This window comes from Ostrinia nubilalis, chromosome 4, assembly GCF_963855985.1.
Source record: "Ostrinia nubilalis chromosome 4, ilOstNubi1.1, whole genome shotgun sequence".
Classification (NCBI taxonomy): Eukaryota; Metazoa; Arthropoda; class Insecta; order Lepidoptera; family Crambidae; genus Ostrinia; species Ostrinia nubilalis.
The window spans coordinates 33,331-51,682 of NC_087091.1; the positions used below are offsets into that span (position 1 = coordinate 33,331).

Here is an 18,352-nt window from a genome sequence, read left to right on the forward strand (position 1 = left end):
GTGAGGCGGGTCGTTACATTCCCTCTAATATGGTCGAGTGAAGCGATGGCTGGTTCACTCGTCATGTCTGTGAACAGGCGCTGCTTTCGGGGACTGGTCAATCCAAGTTATTCAAATTTATGTATGCGAGTCATTTCTACTAGTATCTTAATATGTAAGTCTAGATATTAGCACGTCACTACCTTGTTTAATATACCACGCAATCTTGTATACCCATTCTTATAAGATACACCATACAAGAATGCATGGTAAATTCAGTGAACTGCTCCTGAATCGAATGTACCTACTACTACTATTTCTATTTATTTATATTAACCGGCAGACAGTGGTGACTGAGTTTGTTGCGGCGCTTCTTCTCAGCACTTGCCAAATGTTGGTCTCGAAGCGCTGGTAGGGTAAAAGATTATGAGACATGTAGAGGCTCCTTAAGAGCAAAATGACGATTTGTAAGAACTATTTATTAGTCCAAACAAATAAAGAAATTTTGACTTTTGACTTTTTTTTAATATTATGCAAGAAACATTCCAAACTCATTATGCCAAATTATATTAATATATGATATCAAAACGTTCAAAAGTTTGGCTGTACACGAGCACGTACACAAGATGTTGTTCTCTTTTATGAAATTTGTTAGTAATAAGGTTGAATTATTAAATAGTCACTGTTAAATGTGATTAATTTATCACTTTTACCGCGACTGTCGGTAATTATTCATAATAACCGGTTATTATTAATAATTTTCAATTTATCACATTAACCGTAACATTATCACTTCTAAATTCTTTATGTTAACTTAGTTAGGTCCCATAAATAAAATAAGGCTTCTGTCTTTTATGTTGAAAGTTCCCATTCTTGTTATTGCATACTAATCACAAATTATCAAATTTTGTGAATAATAAACATTTATAAATTATTAGGTACTATTAAAATTTTCCGTATGGCCGAAACTAGTAGAAAAAATGCCAGATAGTGTTAAATTCACCCATTATGTACAATTATTTTAATAAATAAATAAAATTTCAAATTATTTTTATCCAACATTTATAGTGTCTATGGCGCCATGGACACCAATTCTGTTTTCCTTTATTGCGAAGTGAATTAATATGAGGATTACAAAACACTTAAACTTTATCTGATCGAAGGTCATTACAAGACAATCTAAAATGTTTAATGGTAACCTAAAAGCTACGCCGACCCTCTTTTACGGTGTACTATCAAAATAAAACAAGTATGAATAAAACACAATTTTATTTTTATACCACTAATCTAGTACCACGATTTCATTAGTCGTTTTCGGTATGTAGGGGTTCCATACGCAAAGTTTTCCGCAGATGGCGCCAGCGTCGGTCTGGGCATATCAATCTTTCAAAATGTTATTAGAATTTATATACTTTGGCTATTTATTTGTGATTTGTTGGATAATCAAGAGAGTTTGACTTTCTTGTCAATTTTTTTCAACATTATTACAATAAAAATCAGTAAAACAAAACCAAGATGTTCGAAACTAAAACAAAACATGTGCGATTGATAGCTGACAGTGACCAGACCGACGATGCGCCACCTGCCGAGATAAATTTGTATTTTGGATCCCCTTGTGACCTGTGCTTGTGACAATGCGCAATTACTGACAGTTTTTATTGGGCGACCATAATACAATGCAGACCATAATTTTGTTTCAGCACTCAACTCCCTGAAAAATAATTTATAGTATAATAAAATAGGTGTATTACGTTTTAACTAATACTTATGATATTTATAACTAATTTAAAAAATCACAAGATGGCTGGATAGTAATGTTGAATAATTTTATATAATACATATTATTATGCTTATAAAATATTGCTATATTCGTGGAGGTAGATTAATAGGATAAACTCTAACATTTTAATTTATAACATATTATTAATTATCCTCTTTTGGCTTTGCCGTAGTCGGGTGAATTAACTTCTACATAACATTAAATTGCGTGCTTGTGACGTATATTCAATATAATATTTTATACTTAATTTACTATTTACCTTACCTTGCGGTATGTTACTAGAAAATATTATATCACTTTCCAAACAAAGTTGCAAGCACTATAAAGAACCATATCGTTTTATATTACAAGTGTAACATCAACAACATAATTATTTAATTTCATAATTAAACAGTTTTTTACTAAAATTTGTAATTTTTAACAAGGCATTCATCTACTTTTAAAGCAAAAGCTTCCGCTCGAGAATGCATAATAATAATATCATCGATTGATAAACTTAACATTTACGAGTATAAAAGATTGCCTGTTTTACACACAAAATAAAGGAAGAAAACAAATAACTTAATCACTAATCACTTCGATCCGATCCGAGATTCCCCACCGGGGAGGCGCATCGTCGGCGGATCTCATTAAAACTTAGCAAACCATTAACATAATATTAGCTCCAGCCGCTATGGCACTATTACGACTCGACGGCGGCAGGGGACGAACGAAGCGAGCGGGCGCGTCGACCGCGGCGGCACCTCGCCTCCGACTCGAAGCGGAAAAGCGAAAGTCGGCCGCGACGCTCAAGCCAGACTCAAAAAGTAGAAAGTCAGCAGCGACAGCGCGTAGAACAGCCCGCTGCACGCCAGCAGCACGCGCACTGCCGCGCGCTGCCGGCCCCACCCGCGACCCGCCCCGCCCGCGCGCCGCCGCCACACCCGCGCGCCGTTGTTGAACCGCTCCGTGTTCAGGACCTTGCGCTCCAGCACGCGCGGCGCCGACCCGCCGCTCGCCGCCGACGCGCGCCGCGACACCGAGCCCGCGCGCTCCTCCGCCTCCGCCGCCTCCTCCGCCGCCAGCGCGAACTGAGGTCGCGGCTCGTCCTCGCCCGCCTCGGGGCCCGGCGGCGCGCAGCGCGGCGGTCGCCCGGCGCGCGCCGGCAGCGCCGGCGGCCGCACGCCCCGAGCCGGCTGCCGGTACCCGAGCGGCCGCCGCGGCGCCGGCTCGCGCCCGGGCCGCTCGAGGCGCCAGTCGGGCGGCTCCGTGACCGCCTCGAAGACGCGCGGCTCGCGCGGGCGCGGCGACGGCCCGGCCCCGTAGCGCGGCGGCGGCGGGCGCGCGGGCGCGCCCAGCAGCAGGCCGGCGCCGGGCGCGGGGCTCGGCGCGGCGCGGCGCAGCGGCACGTGGTGGTGCGCGGGCGGCGGCGCGCGGAGGTGCGCGGGCGCGGCGGCGCGGCGCGCGCGCAGCGGCAGGCCGTAGCGGAAGTAGCGGTCGCTGTAGACGACGGTGGCGAGCGCGCCGCCGCGCGCCTGCAGCAGGTTGTAGACGGCGGCCACGCAGGGCGGCGGCGCGCGGCGGCGCAGCAGGCGGGCGAGGCGCGAGGCGCGCGGCGCGGCGCGCTCGTAGGGCTCGGCGTAGCGGCGGCGCGGCTCGGGCGCGCGGCGCGCGTGGCGCAGGCGGCGCGGGCGGGCGCGCGCGCGTCAGTCGGCGGCGAGCGGGCGCGCGCGGCGCGCGAGCTCGAGGTCGTGCAGCGCCTCGAGCACGGTGGCTGAGCTCCAGGCCTGCGTGCGGCAGGAGTCGGCGCAATAGGCGCCGCCGGCGTTGGTGAGCTCGGGCAGGCCGCGCCACGGCGAGGCGCGCAGCTCGGCGAGGTGCGGCGCGAGCGCGGCGTAGGCGGCGGCGACGGTGCGCGCGTGCTTGCCGTTCTCGTGCGCGAAGGCGAGGCGCGCGCGCAGGTAGAAGCCGAAGGGCCACAGCCACTCGGGCCCCTGGTGGTAGTTGTAGCCGTGCGCGACGGCGGGGTCGTCGGAGTCGTTGGAGTTGTCGTAGTCGCCGCGGTAGGCCCAGTCGGCGGGGTCGAGCGTCTTGACGCCGAGCGGCCCGAGCAGCAGGCGCTCCACGGCGTCGAGCGCGAGCCAGGCGTGGCGCGGGTCGAACAGCTCGGGCGCGACGGCCATGGCGACGACGAAGTTGCAGCGCAGCTGGTAGTCGGCCCAGGGCCGCGAGGCGCCGTGCGTGTCCTTGTAGATGGCGCGGCGGTGCACGAGGTCGGGGCGCGCGTCGGCGGCGGAGGGCGCGGCGGGCACCCAGAAGGCGCGCTCGAAGGAGGCGCGCAGGCGCTCGGCCCACTGCGCGTAGGTCCAGGAGGTGAGCGCGCCGTCGCGGTGGCGGCGCACGACGCCGGGGTAGGGGTAGCGGGCGGCGCGGTGCTGCGCCGCCAGCCAGGCGACCACGCTGTAGGCGAGCGCCACGAGCTCCACGGCGCTGCCGTCGCGCGGCGTGGCGGGCTTGCCGCGCGTGCCGGCCGGCTCGGAGGAGCCCATCTTGTCCATCCAGGTGCCGCAGTTGGCGTCGTTGCCGCCGAAGGGGAAGCCGGTGTCGGGGTCGACGCCGATCTGCACGTTGAAGCCGCGGTCGGCCATGTGCGCGTCGATGGCGCGGCCGGCGCGGCGCTCGCGGAAGGCGAGCCCCTGGAAGTGCACGTCGAGCGCCTCCTGCATGACGTCGTGCAGCGGCTGGTCGGCGGCGCCGGGCGGCGCGGGCTCGCTGTCGTCCTTGGGGAACAGGCGCGACACGGGCTCGCCGAGGATGGCGTGGCCGGCCGGCGCCTCGCTGCAGTACTGCAACAGAGCGGGCGGTGAGCGGGGCTGCGGGCGCTGTGGGCCGAGCGAGGGCGAGCCGCGCTCCACTCACCTGCTTGATGCTGTGCAGCCACCACCACACGGCGTCGCGGCAGTTGTAGCGCGCGTTGCGGCCGCCGTCCAGCAGGTTGGGGATGAGCCCGTGACGCAGGCACGCCGCGAACCCGAGGATGTGGAAACGCGCGTCCTGCGAAACGATCGAATCGATAATCGACATCGGTCTCGTCACTCGCGTCGGTGACCCGCGTCGGGTCCGGGCGCGGCACTCGCCTGGTAGCGGCCGGTGAGCAGGAACAGGCCGCGCAGCGCCACGAAGGTGTCGCGGCCCCAGCAGCGCATGTAGCCCACGGCGAAGTGCGGCAGGCCGGCCGACAGCGACACGGCGCGCGCCGGGCGCGGCGGCGGCAGCGCGGGCGAGGGCGGCGGCAGCGGCGCGCAGCCGGCGCCGGCCAGCTGCACCGACGTGAGCGCCAGCGCGCGCGAGAAGGCGCCCGCGCGCGCCGCGCCGCCCATGCGCGCCAGCGCCGCGCGCTCCAGCTCGCCGTGCAGCGCGCGCAGCAGCGCGTCGGCGTAGGCGGGCACCAGGAAGCGCGGCAGCTCGGTCACGGGCCGCAGCAGCTCGCGGCAGCGGCGCCCGAGCGGCGCCAGGCGCGGCTCGCGCTCCAGCCGCGCCCACGTGTACTCCAGCAGCCAGTCGCCGGCGCGCAGGTTGGCGCACAGCGGGTGGCCGAGGTCGTCGGCGGGCCGCAGCGCGTCCAGCAGCGAGGCGGCGCCCTGCAGGCCGGCGTAGACCAGCGGGCCGTGGCCGGGCACGTCGTACACGCCGCCGCCGCCCGCCTCGCGCTCCTCGGCGTCGCAGCGGTACAGCGCGGCGTTGAGGTCGGCCAGGTCGAGGTCGGCCAGCGCGGGCGCCAGCGCCAGCGGGTCGGGCGCGCCCGCCTCCACGGCGTCCAGCGTGCGCGCCAGCGTGGCCAGCGCCGCGCGGTGCGCCGGCCGCGGCGACACGCGGATGGCCACCACCGTCCTGGGTCACGAGGGGGCGCGTCACATGTAAAACGAGAACTCGAGCGAACGTCGGTCACGAACGGCGGTCAAAGAACAGTAGCGGCTCACCCGGGCAGCAGCGGGCGGAAGTCCAGCACGGTGTGCTCGCCCTCGACGCGCTCGCCCGCGAACACGGCCGACTGCGCCAGCGCCACGCCGCGCCGCACCTCGCACTCGTACTCGCTCAGCCCGGTGATGTAGCGCGGGTGCCGCTCGAACGCCGAGGGGCCGCGCAGGGGGCTACCGCCGCTCCTGAAAACAGCGCGAGATCAGAGCGCCGCTCGGGGGATGGATCCGACGACGAGGTCGACCCGACTCACTTGTGGTCGACGTGCTTCAGCGAGGCCTCGAGCGCGATCTCGTCGAGCTGGCCCTCGAAGCGCAGCGGGCGCACGGCGCGCGGGCCGGCGGCCGGGTCGGGCGCGGCGAAGGCGGTGAAGGCCACGAGCACGACGGAGCGGCGCTCGCGCGGCTCGTGGCGCGTGACGGCGACCACGTCGGCGTCCACCTGGTCCACGAACACCTGGTCGTAGCCGGCGCGCGCCAGCTCGGCGTGCAGCTCGTTGAGCGCGCGGCGCGCCGCCAGCAGCCCGGCGCCGGCGCCCACGCGGCCCTCGCCCGCGCCCCACTCGGCGTACAGGCGCGCCTCGTCCACCACGTGCACGTGGTGCGGCACCAGCTCGTCCGGCCCGCGCGTGCTGCCCGTGGCGCAGCACGCCATGGCCACCATGGCGGCCGTGGGCAGCAGGTCGAACACGCTGCGCTTGTCCACGGGCGACGGGTTGTCGTGCGTGAGGTCCAGGAACATGGCGCGCGCCACGCGGGCCCGCGCGGGCCGGCGGCGCGGCGGCCGGAAGGCGCCCACGGCGCGCCCGCCGAAGCGGTGCACCAGGCGGCCCTGCTCGTGCGCGTCCCACGCGGCCTGCGCCTCGCGCACCAGCGACGTGATGCCGAGTCGGTTGACGAAGATGTTGTCCACGTGGTCGGAGTTGGTGAACAGCTCGGCGACCACGTACAGCTCGGGCTTGACGTTGCGCGCGGCGTCCAGCAGGTGCTCGGCCACGTGCAGCGGCGTGGAGTGGCAGTTGTCGATGCGCAGCCCGTCGAACACCTCGGCCGTGAGCTCCGCGTACTCGCGCATGTGCGCCCACAGGAAGGGGCTGTCCTCGGGGCGCGCGCCGTAGCGCAGCTTGACGCTGTCGCCCCAGGCGATGAGCTCGCGCCGCAGGTACACGCGGCCGTCCAGCTCGCGCGCCGCGAAGTCCTGCAGCGGGTCGGCGTCCATGACCCAGCCGTTGTGCGCCATGACGAGCGCGCCGGCGTCGCCGTACAGCGCCGCCTCGAGCTCGGCCGGCGCGAGCGCGTCGAGCGCGGCGGGCCAGGTGAAGTAGCGCGGCACGAGCGGGTGCGCGGCGCCGACCTCGGCCACGCGCGGCCCGTCGGCCTGCAGGCGCTGGTAGCGCACGCCGGCCACGCAGTTGTCGACGGCGGCGCGCAGGTGGCGGCGCACCTCCTCGGCGGCGGCCTCGTTGAGGCGCTCGAGGCGGCGCTTCAGCTCCTCGCAGCACTTCTTGAGGCGCGAGTCCTCGTCGTAGCACTCGGCGCGGTACACGTTGTGGAGACGCAGCGCGAGCTCCATGTCGACGGAGGCGCGCAGGCGGCGGCGCTGCGGGTCGGGCAGCAGGCGCAGCTCGTCGGCGGGCTCGGCGGCGGGCGTGACGGGCGGCACGCGGTTGCGCGCCAGGCAGTAGAACTCCTGCACCAGCGCGGCGGCGTCGCACTGGAACAGCTCGTGCAGGCGCGCCTCGGGCACGAGCTGCGCGTCGAGCGCGTGGCGCAGCGCGTCGAGGTGCGCGTGCTCGGTGAGGCGGGCGGGCAGGCCGCGCGGCTCCAGGTCGCCGCGCGCCACGGCGGCCGACAGCCGCGCCAGCGCCGCGTCCAGCAGCGCCGCGGGCCGCAGGTGCGGGCAGTTGCTGCAGTTGTACGTGGCCTCGGGGTGCTCCGCCAGCCACGGCGTCTCGTTCGCCGTGTGGTTCAGCACGATGTCGCAGATCGACAGCATCTGCGAAACGCGTTCGGGCTCGTCTTTTATTTCTTTATTGCGCGGCTCGCGCCGGGGCGCCCGTGGTGGCCGGGGGGCCCGCGAGCGCGGGATCGAAATCACGAACCGCACTCGTCGCGGAGACTCCGAGTTACCTTCCAGTCGGAGCGCATCTTGGCGACGAGGTTCTCGACGTCGGCGAAGGTGGCCTCGCGGCCCGCGTCGGCGCTGAAGCGAGGGTTCAGCCGCAGCTGGTTCGCGATACTGTAGCTCGAATTTGACGCGCCCAACTCCTGCGATAGACGAGTTCGGTGATAATAATACGAAAAAGAATATCAGACATTTTTATGTAATTAAATAAATAATAAATAAATTTTCTCTATTTTCCACCACAACTTTACATGTTCACTTGATTAGGTACTATTTTTTGTGATTATTTGTCTGTGTATCAAATGTTTTTTTCCCTAATATTAATGAAACTAGCTTTCCGCCCGCGGCTTCGCCCGCGTGGAATTTTGTCTGTCACAGAAAAACTTTATCGCGCGCGTCCCTGTTTCAAAAACCGGGATAAAAACTATCCTATGTTCTTTCCCGGGACTCAAACTATCTCTATGCCAAATTTCATCAAAATCGGTTGCGAGGTTTAAGCGGGAAAGCGTAACAGAGAGACAGACAGACAGAGTTACTTTCGCATTTATAATATTAGTTGGGATAAATTACACAATGTTATGATTAAAAACAAGGTAGGTTAGTTAATTTGATAAAAATAAAATCACAGAACAAGACGAACGACTTCTCATAGGACACAAAAAACACGCAAGTCTGTAGTGTTCGTAGCGAACATAGAGACTATCCTCTCGATCAAGACTAATCCTAAAGTTGATCTTGCCGGATCCCGTCGCTCACCTGCACGGGCGTGAAGTGCACCATGTTGTAGCCGGCCTCGTGCGCCACGCGCAGCGCGGACTCCCAGCGCGGCAGCGGGCCGAGGCACTTGGCCAGCACCGTGAGGCACGCCACGCCGTCCAGCGGCACGCGCTCGCGCCCGCCCGCGCCCACGCGCAGCGTCGGCGCCACTTGGAACCAGCCCGAGCCCTGCGGACCTATCTTGGACTCGCTGCCGACGAGCCGTTAGTTATTCGTCACGTTCGAAAAGGACCACTGAATATCATAAAGCGGCGAATACGCAACGAGGCTTACGCGCTGTCGTATACGAAGTAGTAATGGAAGGAGCCGGCGCGCGCGAGGCGCAGCTCGCAGAAGGCGTCGGTGTCGGTGACCAGCACGCCGCCGCCGAGCGTGTCCGCGCCCGCGCCCGGCCCGGCCTCCTCGCGCCGCCACTCCAGCCCGTAGTACTGGTTGCGCACGAACTCGGCCTGCTCGCCGCCGCCGTCTTCGTCGGCTGAGGCAGAGGTCATGTGACCGATTACAAAACGTTACATGAACGCGTAGAGGTATTCAATTGAAATTCATATCAAATAATCAGGGCTATGGTACCTTTAAGCTGTAACAAAATCAAAGTTATGCGTATAGGTTTGTACGGAACCCACGATGCGCGAGTCCGACTCGCACTTGGCCGGTTTTTATAGAATTCCGTAGTCCTGGCAAGGAACCCTTATAGTTTCGTTATGTCCGTCAGTCTGTCCGAGGTTTTGCTTGAAAACTATTGGCACTAGAGAGCTATAATTTTGTGGAAGTATGTATATTAATCACGCCGACAAAAAGGTAAAATAAAATTTAGAAAAAAATATATTTCTAGCATAGCTCCCCTACATGTAAAGTGGGGATTTTTTTTTCATCGTGTCGGGTATCGTTGGATAGGTCTGTTAAAATGGCTTAGGGGTTTCTAAGACTATTTTCCATTTAGGGATCTGTTTGAAAATTATTAAAGTGCTTTTCATGAACTTTCAAAGAAAACTATAGCGGTTAAGATAGATCACTTAGTTTAAGAGTAATTTGACTCATGTATTATAAAATTTCTTAACCAGTAAAAATTCCTGAGATGAAAATATGAAAAGTTACTTTAGATGAAGTAATTGCTTGCTTCTGAAATAAATGTATTGTGGTAACGACGGACACCTACGGAACCCTACACTGCGCGTGTCACGACACGCACTTGGCCAATTTTTTATCTATGGTCTCGGTCTCGGTGACCGGTGCAAACGGAATAAAGAGTTCGCAACTTTCGCAAGTGATACCTCACGTACCATTATCGGACACCACGTAGTTTGTGTACAAGAAAACTTTTCGCCCGAGTAGGCTGGGACCAGGGCAGAACTGTAAATGGCAGCCTTTTTCAAATCTGTAACAAACATAATTATTATTGAAACTAACTAGGTTACATATCTACATAAGTACCTACTTAATGTCCCTAGAGGGACATTAGAATGACTGATCCTACCAACAATATGTAATGTATTACGAAATGCGTTTGATCCTATACCATACTAACGATGTTCTAATAGTTCAGTGAACAAAAATACTGACCTGTAAAGCGTAGAGTCGTGGTGCTCTCCGTGCTCGAGGGTGATGACGCGCACGGGGGGCGCGGCGCGGGCCGGCGGCTCCGCGGCCGCCGCTGCGCTCCGCTCGATCGCCATCTGCCTCTGCACCACACAAGTCAATCGGTCACACACATCCTAGCATTCGTCAGAGCTAGTTTCACCGTCTCCGATTTATGTTTTCGTCATCTTTTTAAGGAAGAGACTAGGCTCTGAAACCTCTACCGAATTGAAAAACAACACAACCTAAATAATGTTTTGTAAAGCACGTACTGGTGCGGGCTAAACCAGTGTTAGGCTACTACCGTCAGTCTCGCAACGTATGAGATGAACTTTTCAAACAGCAAGCAGAATGCTCGAGACCGAGGGTCCATTGCGCTGAAACATTATAACGAAGGTGCGAAAGTCGGCGCGACCTTTTCGATGACGGCCTTCTCTTGCACCTTTCTCCCGTAGTCGCTTTTCTCTCGAGTCACCATCTTCGGCATGTCGGAGGCTGGCCGTTTGCACCCATAGAACAGCACGTCCGGTATAAACGCAGGCGCCGCTCGCACAAGGGTTTAAATAAACCCCAGCGAATCACCGGAACGGTCAGGACAAAAGTCCGTGACGCTCTCCTAACATCTTGTAGGGCTGCCTGCCACCTCACAGAATTATTTCTTTAGTTAGCCAATTGATCTTCGTCGTGTTCAATTATTCCTCCTGCCTGTCGTTAGGAGAGACCAAGTAAAAAAACAACGAGAGTAGGTGGGTAAGTAGTCTAGAAGAAAGAGTTTTGAGAGAAATATTTTTCCCAATAGAAATAAATGGCTAAGACTAAAAGACAATGGAGAATGTTAGTACTAGGTGTGCAAAATCACTTGAAACCTTTGTTACAGTTAAGCTTTTACATAATAATATAAACGAGTAAATACATTTGTTTTTATTTCATTCAAAAATACCAAGTAGTTATGAATTTATAGGCATGTGACGCCGTGTGACGTACTTTTTAAACGGTAAACGGTTAGCTCTCCCAGAGCACGTCAATTCAATTACTCTACTGGAGCCATAGATTAATGATCTAAGACTGGAGCTGTAATTTGAGGCTACTTGCTGGACGGGGGCAACTGGGAATAACAGATTCAGAGCCCCGATTACGGTAATTTTTAACGTCTACAATCCAGACACGCTTCTCGATTCTGCGATACGATTGGTCGTTCAACAGCGTACGTCAGCTGTTTTGACCAATCGTATCGCAGAATCGATGAAGCGTGTCTGGATTGTAGACGTTAAAAGTTACCGTAATCGGGGCTCAGGACATTATCAATCTACAAATCTGCAATAAAAAATATTAAGGATGATACTGTATTTAAATGTACCTATCCTACTAATCCTAATATAAATGCGAAAGTTTGGATGTCTAGATGTCTGGATGGATGTTTGTTAATCTTTCACGCAAAAACTACTATAATTTATGACGATCTGTGACAAACTAAAGTTCACGCGGGTGAAGCCGCGGGCAAAAGCTAGTAGGTATGTTATACATTTTAGATTATTGGTTTTAAGAACAAGTTTTATTTATTTGTTAATAATTAATACATTTAATTATACAACACAGCCCTTTAAAACTTGTTGGTCTAAAAGAGGAGTAAAGTTACACATCTTTTATCTATGTTCACAAGCCATGACGCGTGGCTGGCGCATCACGCTACTTGAGCAGGGTCATTCCATCGTTTCGGGTGTTACGTTCGTACACACCATATTCAACAATTTCATGTATTTTGAAATAGTATTTTAATAATATTAGTGCCTTAATCTGTCCGTTTTTAGTTGTTTTATCTAAATAATAAAGTTTGTACAGCTTAGAATGTAGGATAACGAAAATATGAGTCGAAAAGTGTGCGTTTCGGGCGTTACGAGATTTTGCCTCTATGTTCTGACTGTTGCTGCATTTACTCGAAATTTAGCGAATTTTCTTAAGAAATCATACCTAAAACTTACAGGACTTCTAAAGTATGAAATTTACAAACCATGTAACATACAATCACTGTTAAATAAAACGTTTTACTATTTTTTTATAAATTTTTTCTTTGTTACGGTTGTTACAATGGTTCTGTTTCGGGTGTTACGAGTACGAAAATTCAACGCGTTTTATCGATAAAATCGGTGTTTTATTAGTTTCTAGGTACTTCAAAATAAGGAGTAAAACAAATAAACACAAATAGAGCGAATTCTGGTTTGAAATTACGAAGCAGCTTTTTTAAAAAATATACAAAGTTCAAGTTTAATTTTTCCTCAGAATATAGCTTTTTCTATTGTTTTTGGCTTGAAATAGCATTACTTTAATTTCTAATTACGATATTTATTGGAAATGTCAAACATCGACACTTTTTAGCAGTACCTTAATTTTAGTGTTAAGTCGACATTTCAAAAAAGTCTTAAATTGAGAAATATGACTCCTTTTCCGATGCCAGCGCTAGTGGGAGGTCAAAGGAGCCTCACAGTAATACTTTTTCACTTCTCCAAGCAATATACACACATTATCGACATAGAAATAAAAATGTAATACCCGAAACGTTTCGGGTGTTACAGTTTTTAATCAAGAAAGAAACATACTAAATTATAACATACTAAACATAAAAATGAGTATTCAGGGTTTCAAAAATAAATATAAAGCTGCCTTACTTAAAAAACAAAGAGATGCAGAGGATCTTCGTCACGGTTACTGGAAACTACTGCCCCTAAAAAAGTATTTCACTTAGCATAGAATATACACACCACACTTACACTACACCCACACTACACTCACACCACACCCACACCACACCTACACCACAGGCACAAAAAGAAGTGTGTAGTTACACTCTATTTTAGTATTTCTCTTTTTATTATTGTTTTTCCTTTTACTCGTATTTTCTAAGCCCCCGTGACCAATCTTCTCGATCAACACCTCAAGAGAAGTGGGGATGGCTGAAAATCAGCGCCGTCTAGGGCAAGTAGTCCTTGGCAGCACAAGCTGAGCCACCTCCAGTTGCTTCCACCTTTTTAATATAAGTTTTTTTTTGTAATTTCTTTTTTGTAAAGCAAGCAATAAACGATTTTTTATTATTATTATTTTTTTTTATTATCATACTCAGATATTAGTTAGTATTTGAAATCATTACTACCATGACCTTACTTTTACCAAATATTGTTACTCTAATCCATGTGTAAGGTACAATAATAAAACAAATACCTGTTTTTCTGTTTCGGGTGTTACATCGCCGAAGTAACAAGAAAACACACTTAAAACTTGATGATTATCAATTTTTTTGGGACTATGACGCTATCTACCAATACTATGATAAATACCCTCAAATCATATTAGTCCAGTCAAATTAGACATGAACCCTGCAATAATTCGCATACAGCTCAAAATTGGTACGAATGTTCGGAGCACCATTATGAATTAACTGTGAAAAGTCCCCATCGATCCGACATGTGCTAAAAAAAAAATTCAAGGTCAAACTAAAAAAATACGGGTTTTTGAGATTTTTAGCCAAATGGTAAGTTTTATCACAAAAATATGTATGACAAGGTTTAAGACCATACAATTATCTATCAAAATTGTCTATACACTTTCTCCTAAGAGTCAGCGTTTCTGAGATTCGATGATCCGAAGAGTCAAAAAAATGTTATTTTCATAACGGTGTTTCACTTAAATCCAATGTGATATCGCCTCGTGGCACGACTCAGTATTGTATCATGATGTGTTGTCGACGTCGAATATAAAATGATCAACCTCAATGTCGTTTGTCATCTTTAATTGTCGAAAAATGTTTGCAACTTGGACAAAGGATTGCACCGTGAGTTTCTAACATACGAAGTTTTCATGTTTATTATGTTTAAGAGCTCTTATATGCACACGTCACTACTCTACTTGTAACTCTATGGTCACTCTTTTAGCCCGGTCAAGTCAGAAAATCCAGGTTATAATAATTCGCATAGAGCTCAAAATTTGTGTGAATGTTGTGAACACCATCCTAAATGAAATGTCAAAAGTCCCCAACGATCCGTCATTTGAAAAAAAAAATTACGAAGTCCAAGTTTTTTGCATTTTTCCGCCAAACAGTAAACGTATCTTAAGAAATGATAAGAAATAGTAGTAGATCATAAAATTATCTATTAAAATTGTCTTTGCCCCTTTTTCCTAAGAGTCACCGTGTATGTGGTAACGATGCAAAAAGTTGGAGAATTCGCATTCTGTTAAGTACTCCACAAGTCCACAACTTCAACTCTATTAAAATAGTTTTGAATTTAACAGGATAACAAATACATCTTTAAAAAGGCCTACTGGGGAAACCTGGTAAAAAAAATGCGCCAAATAACCCTCATAGGTGTTGTGGAAACATGTGCGTATAACGAGAACATCTTAACTAACTTTTTGAATCGTTCTACCTCATAACCGGTGACTCTTAGGAAAAAGGGGTAAAGACAATTTTAATAGATAATTTTATGATCTACTATTATTTCTTATCTATTTTTATGATAAGTTTACTACTTGGCCAAAAAATGAAAAAAACTTGGGACTTCGAAAACTTTTTTTTTTTAATGACGGATCGTCGGGGACTTTTGACATTTCATTTAGGATGGTGTTCTCAACATTCACACAAATTTTCAGCTCTATGCGAATTATTATAATCTGGACTGTCTAACTTGGTTGGGCTAAAAGAGTGACCATAGAGTTATAAGTGAAATAGTGACGTGTGCATATAAGAGCTTTTAAACATAATCGACACGAAAACTTCGTATCTTAGAAACTCACGGTGCAATCCTTCGTCAAAGTTGCACCCATTTTTCGATAATTATAGATGACAGACGACATTGAGGTTTATCATTTTATATTCGACGTCGACAACACATCATGATACAATGCTAAGTCGTGGCACGAGGCGATATCACATTGGATTTAAGTGTAAGACCGTTATGAAAATAACACTTTTTTGACTCTTCGGATCATCGAATCTCAGAAACGCTGACTCTTAGGAGAAAGTGTATAGACAATTTTGATAGATAATTGTATGGTCTTAAACCTTGTCATACATATTTTTGTGATAAAACTTACCGTTTGGCTGAAAATCTCAAAAACCCATATTTTTTAAGTTTGACCTTGAATATTTTTTTTAGCACATGTCATATCGATGGGGACTTTTCACAGTTAATTCATAATGGTGCTCCGAACATTCGTGCCAATTTTCAGCTGTATGCGAATTATTGCAGGGGTCATGTCTAATTTGACTGGACTATATAGTGGCAAAACGTTTCACAGATTGATAGTTTTTTTTAAATCGTATTACCAATAAATTAGAGAGAAAATGATCATTCAGACAGTTGACTTAAGTATAGACTTTGAAGACTAATAACTTAAAAATTACTTGTTTCTTTCAGTTTTTTTTTGTTGCACATTATAATTTGGAATGTTTACTTTCAAAATTCATCAGATTTAATGCGAAAAGAACATATTTAGTTTTTCACCCTTAGTAACATTTGTCATGGAATGACCCAGCACTTTTCGTTAGTACATCTCGGGTGAACCTACTTATTAGAAGTAAAGAACAAAACCTACAAACATCATTCCACTTACTTTTTTACACCTTGGGCTAATTTTTATACCTACCAACAGTTTTAGCCATACCTAATTATTTCTTTCATGTAGGTACTAAATAAAAAAAAAATATTTATGAGAAGCTCTAAAACTAGCTGGCGAAACTTGTTGAAAATATTCAATTCATTTTATTTGCCAAACTAAACCTTTATTACAAGTTATCAAAATAAATTAATATACTATTTTAAATGATCAATAAAATTTTACCTCTGCACGTCTAGAAGTCAATCTAGATAAACAGCATAATAACATCTTTAATTGGAAATAAATAACAGTAAACAAAAGATTGGTTGTTGTGACACTTATCAGACAATATTCTCTTCTTCTTTAAATAATAAATTAATGTATTCCGTAACACTATATGAAATACTCTCTCACATTGAAACACTGCAGTTTCACCGGGTAGTTTCCATACTTGTAAAGTGTGTGAGAATGTTACTGTGCAAATAAAAACTTTGAAACAGACACAACAAATACTAACATTGCCTGCAACTAGGACTGCTTAGATTTATTTGATACTGTAGTGGGTAACATTTATATTAATTTTATAATCTCCATTAAGTACCTAGGTACATTATTAAGCTGATTGCGCATAAAACTGACAATGTTGCATGGCATCTAGTGTAGTTGTGATAAGAGCGATTTTGTGATGTATTGTCTCATGTGAGGTTTTTTTTATAGTTAACTTATTGAAAAGACCTGTCAAAACAATGTTTCTACATTTATTAACACTTTGGGATGCCATATGGTCCACCGGTTGTGTCTAGTGTCTCAGCATTCAAAGATAATATTATTCTGATTAAACAGCACACCACTCCATTATAATGTCAATCAATTTAATAGTCTAGTTATAAATTAAGAAAATAAACCATTTTTATTTTTACATTGCATAAAAAGTATTTTATCTAGTACTATTATGTAGAAATTAAAGTTCAGCTGCAACAACTAAGTTACGGCACGGTTACGGTTATTAAGTGTGAGAATTAAGTTTTAGACTAGGACAATGACCAAGTACTTACCTATTCATAGTTCAATCATGGTTATCATCTACTGTTTGAATATGACAAGTAGGTACTATCGTACCTATAATACATTAGAAATTTATCTTCCAACTATTTCTATACATTTAATGAAGAGAAAAATAGACTCATTGAATAAATTCGTATTAAGTAAAAGTACGAAATTAAGGGATTTAATTGTCTAAATTAAAGGTAATTACAATTTTATTACTGTTATTTTCAATTTTGATGTTAAACTAGGCAGAGCTCTAAATCTGACCCAGGAAATTGTTAAATGTAGGTATATTATTATTTTTATTCAGTATTATTTTAATAATTAAATTAATATAACCCTTCAATTTTGAAGCCGATTTAAACAAGCGTATTTTTATTGGTCCATGGCGATAAGAAATATTAATAGCATTGTTAATGTCTTACCAAAAATTGTTAGTGAATAATAATAGTTACAGAACCACTGACTTCACTGCATTACACATGAAACTATCACAAATTCAAACCTGCCTGTATTTAATATTTGATATAAAAAAAATATCTTTACTCATTTGTTCACTCACTGTTTTGAATTTTTGTCACTGACAGATAAATATCTCCTTCGTATGACCTTCAGCCACAGTATAAATGCATGGTAAGTATGATCATGATTGCGTGTCCGGCCAAAATAAACGGTGTCTATCTTCTTCTTCTTCTTTTTTGTTCTTGGCAATACTCGTCGAGGCCGACTTGATTTGTGCCATTTTCATGTGAGTGTGGGACGAGTTAAGAAGAGGGACCAAGTGGGATGGGACTTGGGCTTGGGCTTGGGATATTAGGTGCGGTTGAGGTCGTATAAAATACATAAATTTAATATATCGGTGTCTATCTATACTTATAATAAATCTGTAGAGAGGTCAATTCTGTACATGAAATATATTTTCAAAATAACTATCAGGGGGTGATTAGTGATCGATACTGATGCCAAAAATGCAATCAGTAAAATTTTTGTCTGTCTGTCTGTCTGTCTGTCTGTATGTTCCTTATAGAATCAAAAACTACTCGACGGATTTTAACGAAACTTGGTACAATTATTCTTCATACTCGTGGGCAGGTTATAGGATACTTAGGAATTCCCACGGGACCGGGAATTAGCGGGAAAATCTTTTTGTATGAAAAATCTAAACTGCTTAAGTTAGACGCTTGAAATTTGGCATGCAGGTACCTTAGTAAACTTAAAGCTTAGTTACAATAGGATATTGCAAAATTCCCACGGGAACGGGAGATAGCGGGAAAAAACATTTGTATGAAAAAATCTTAACCGTGTAAGATAGATGAAGGGGGTAAAACGGGATCCACGCGTACGAAGTCGCGGGCGGCCGCTAGTTTTGTAATAATATCTGAAATAATTCATTCGCGTTTCATCTCCAGTCTACAAACTCCAGAGCCCCGATTACGGTACCTTTTAACGTTTCCAATCCAGACGCGTTTCATCGATTCTGCGATACGATTGGTCAAAACAGCTGACGTACGCTGTTGAACGGCCAAT

At 48.3% G+C, this 18,352-nt stretch overlaps 1 protein-coding gene and 1 long non-coding RNA gene across 3 annotated transcripts; both read right to left on the minus strand.

Moving 5' to 3' along the window:
- Positions 1-1,233: 1,233 nt before the first annotated feature.
- LOC135071410 (uncharacterized) lies at positions 1,234-2,806 on the minus strand. Its single transcript, XR_010257239.1, has 2 exons — positions 2,117-2,806; positions 1,234-1,686 (listed from the first exon to the last, which is right to left on the minus strand). It is a non-coding gene; the product is annotated as an uncharacterized LOC135071410 (long non-coding RNA).
- Positions 2,807-3,436: 630 nt separating this feature from the next.
- Positions 3,437-17,503, minus strand: LOC135088452 (glycogen debranching enzyme). Of its 2 annotated transcripts, none has more exons than XM_063983265.1 (11): positions 17,251-17,503; positions 10,178-10,296; positions 9,898-9,992; positions 8,891-9,092; positions 8,597-8,807; positions 7,846-7,983; positions 5,970-7,711; positions 5,719-5,901; positions 4,876-5,629; positions 4,658-4,792; positions 3,437-4,584 (listed from the first exon to the last, which is right to left on the minus strand). In XM_063983265.1, the coding sequence occupies exons 2-11, from the start codon at positions 10,288-10,290 to the stop codon at positions 3,445-3,447; spliced, it is 4,713 nt and encodes a 1,570-aa protein (XP_063839335.1). In that variant the 5' UTR covers positions 10,291-10,296; positions 17,251-17,503; the 3' UTR covers positions 3,437-3,444. The 2 variants fall into 2 exon arrangements, with proteins under 2 accessions (XP_063839335.1, XP_063839334.1); XM_063983264.1 differs by lacking the exon at positions 17,251-17,503 and adding an exon at positions 10,608-11,310.
- Positions 17,504-18,352: the final 849 nt, after the last annotated feature.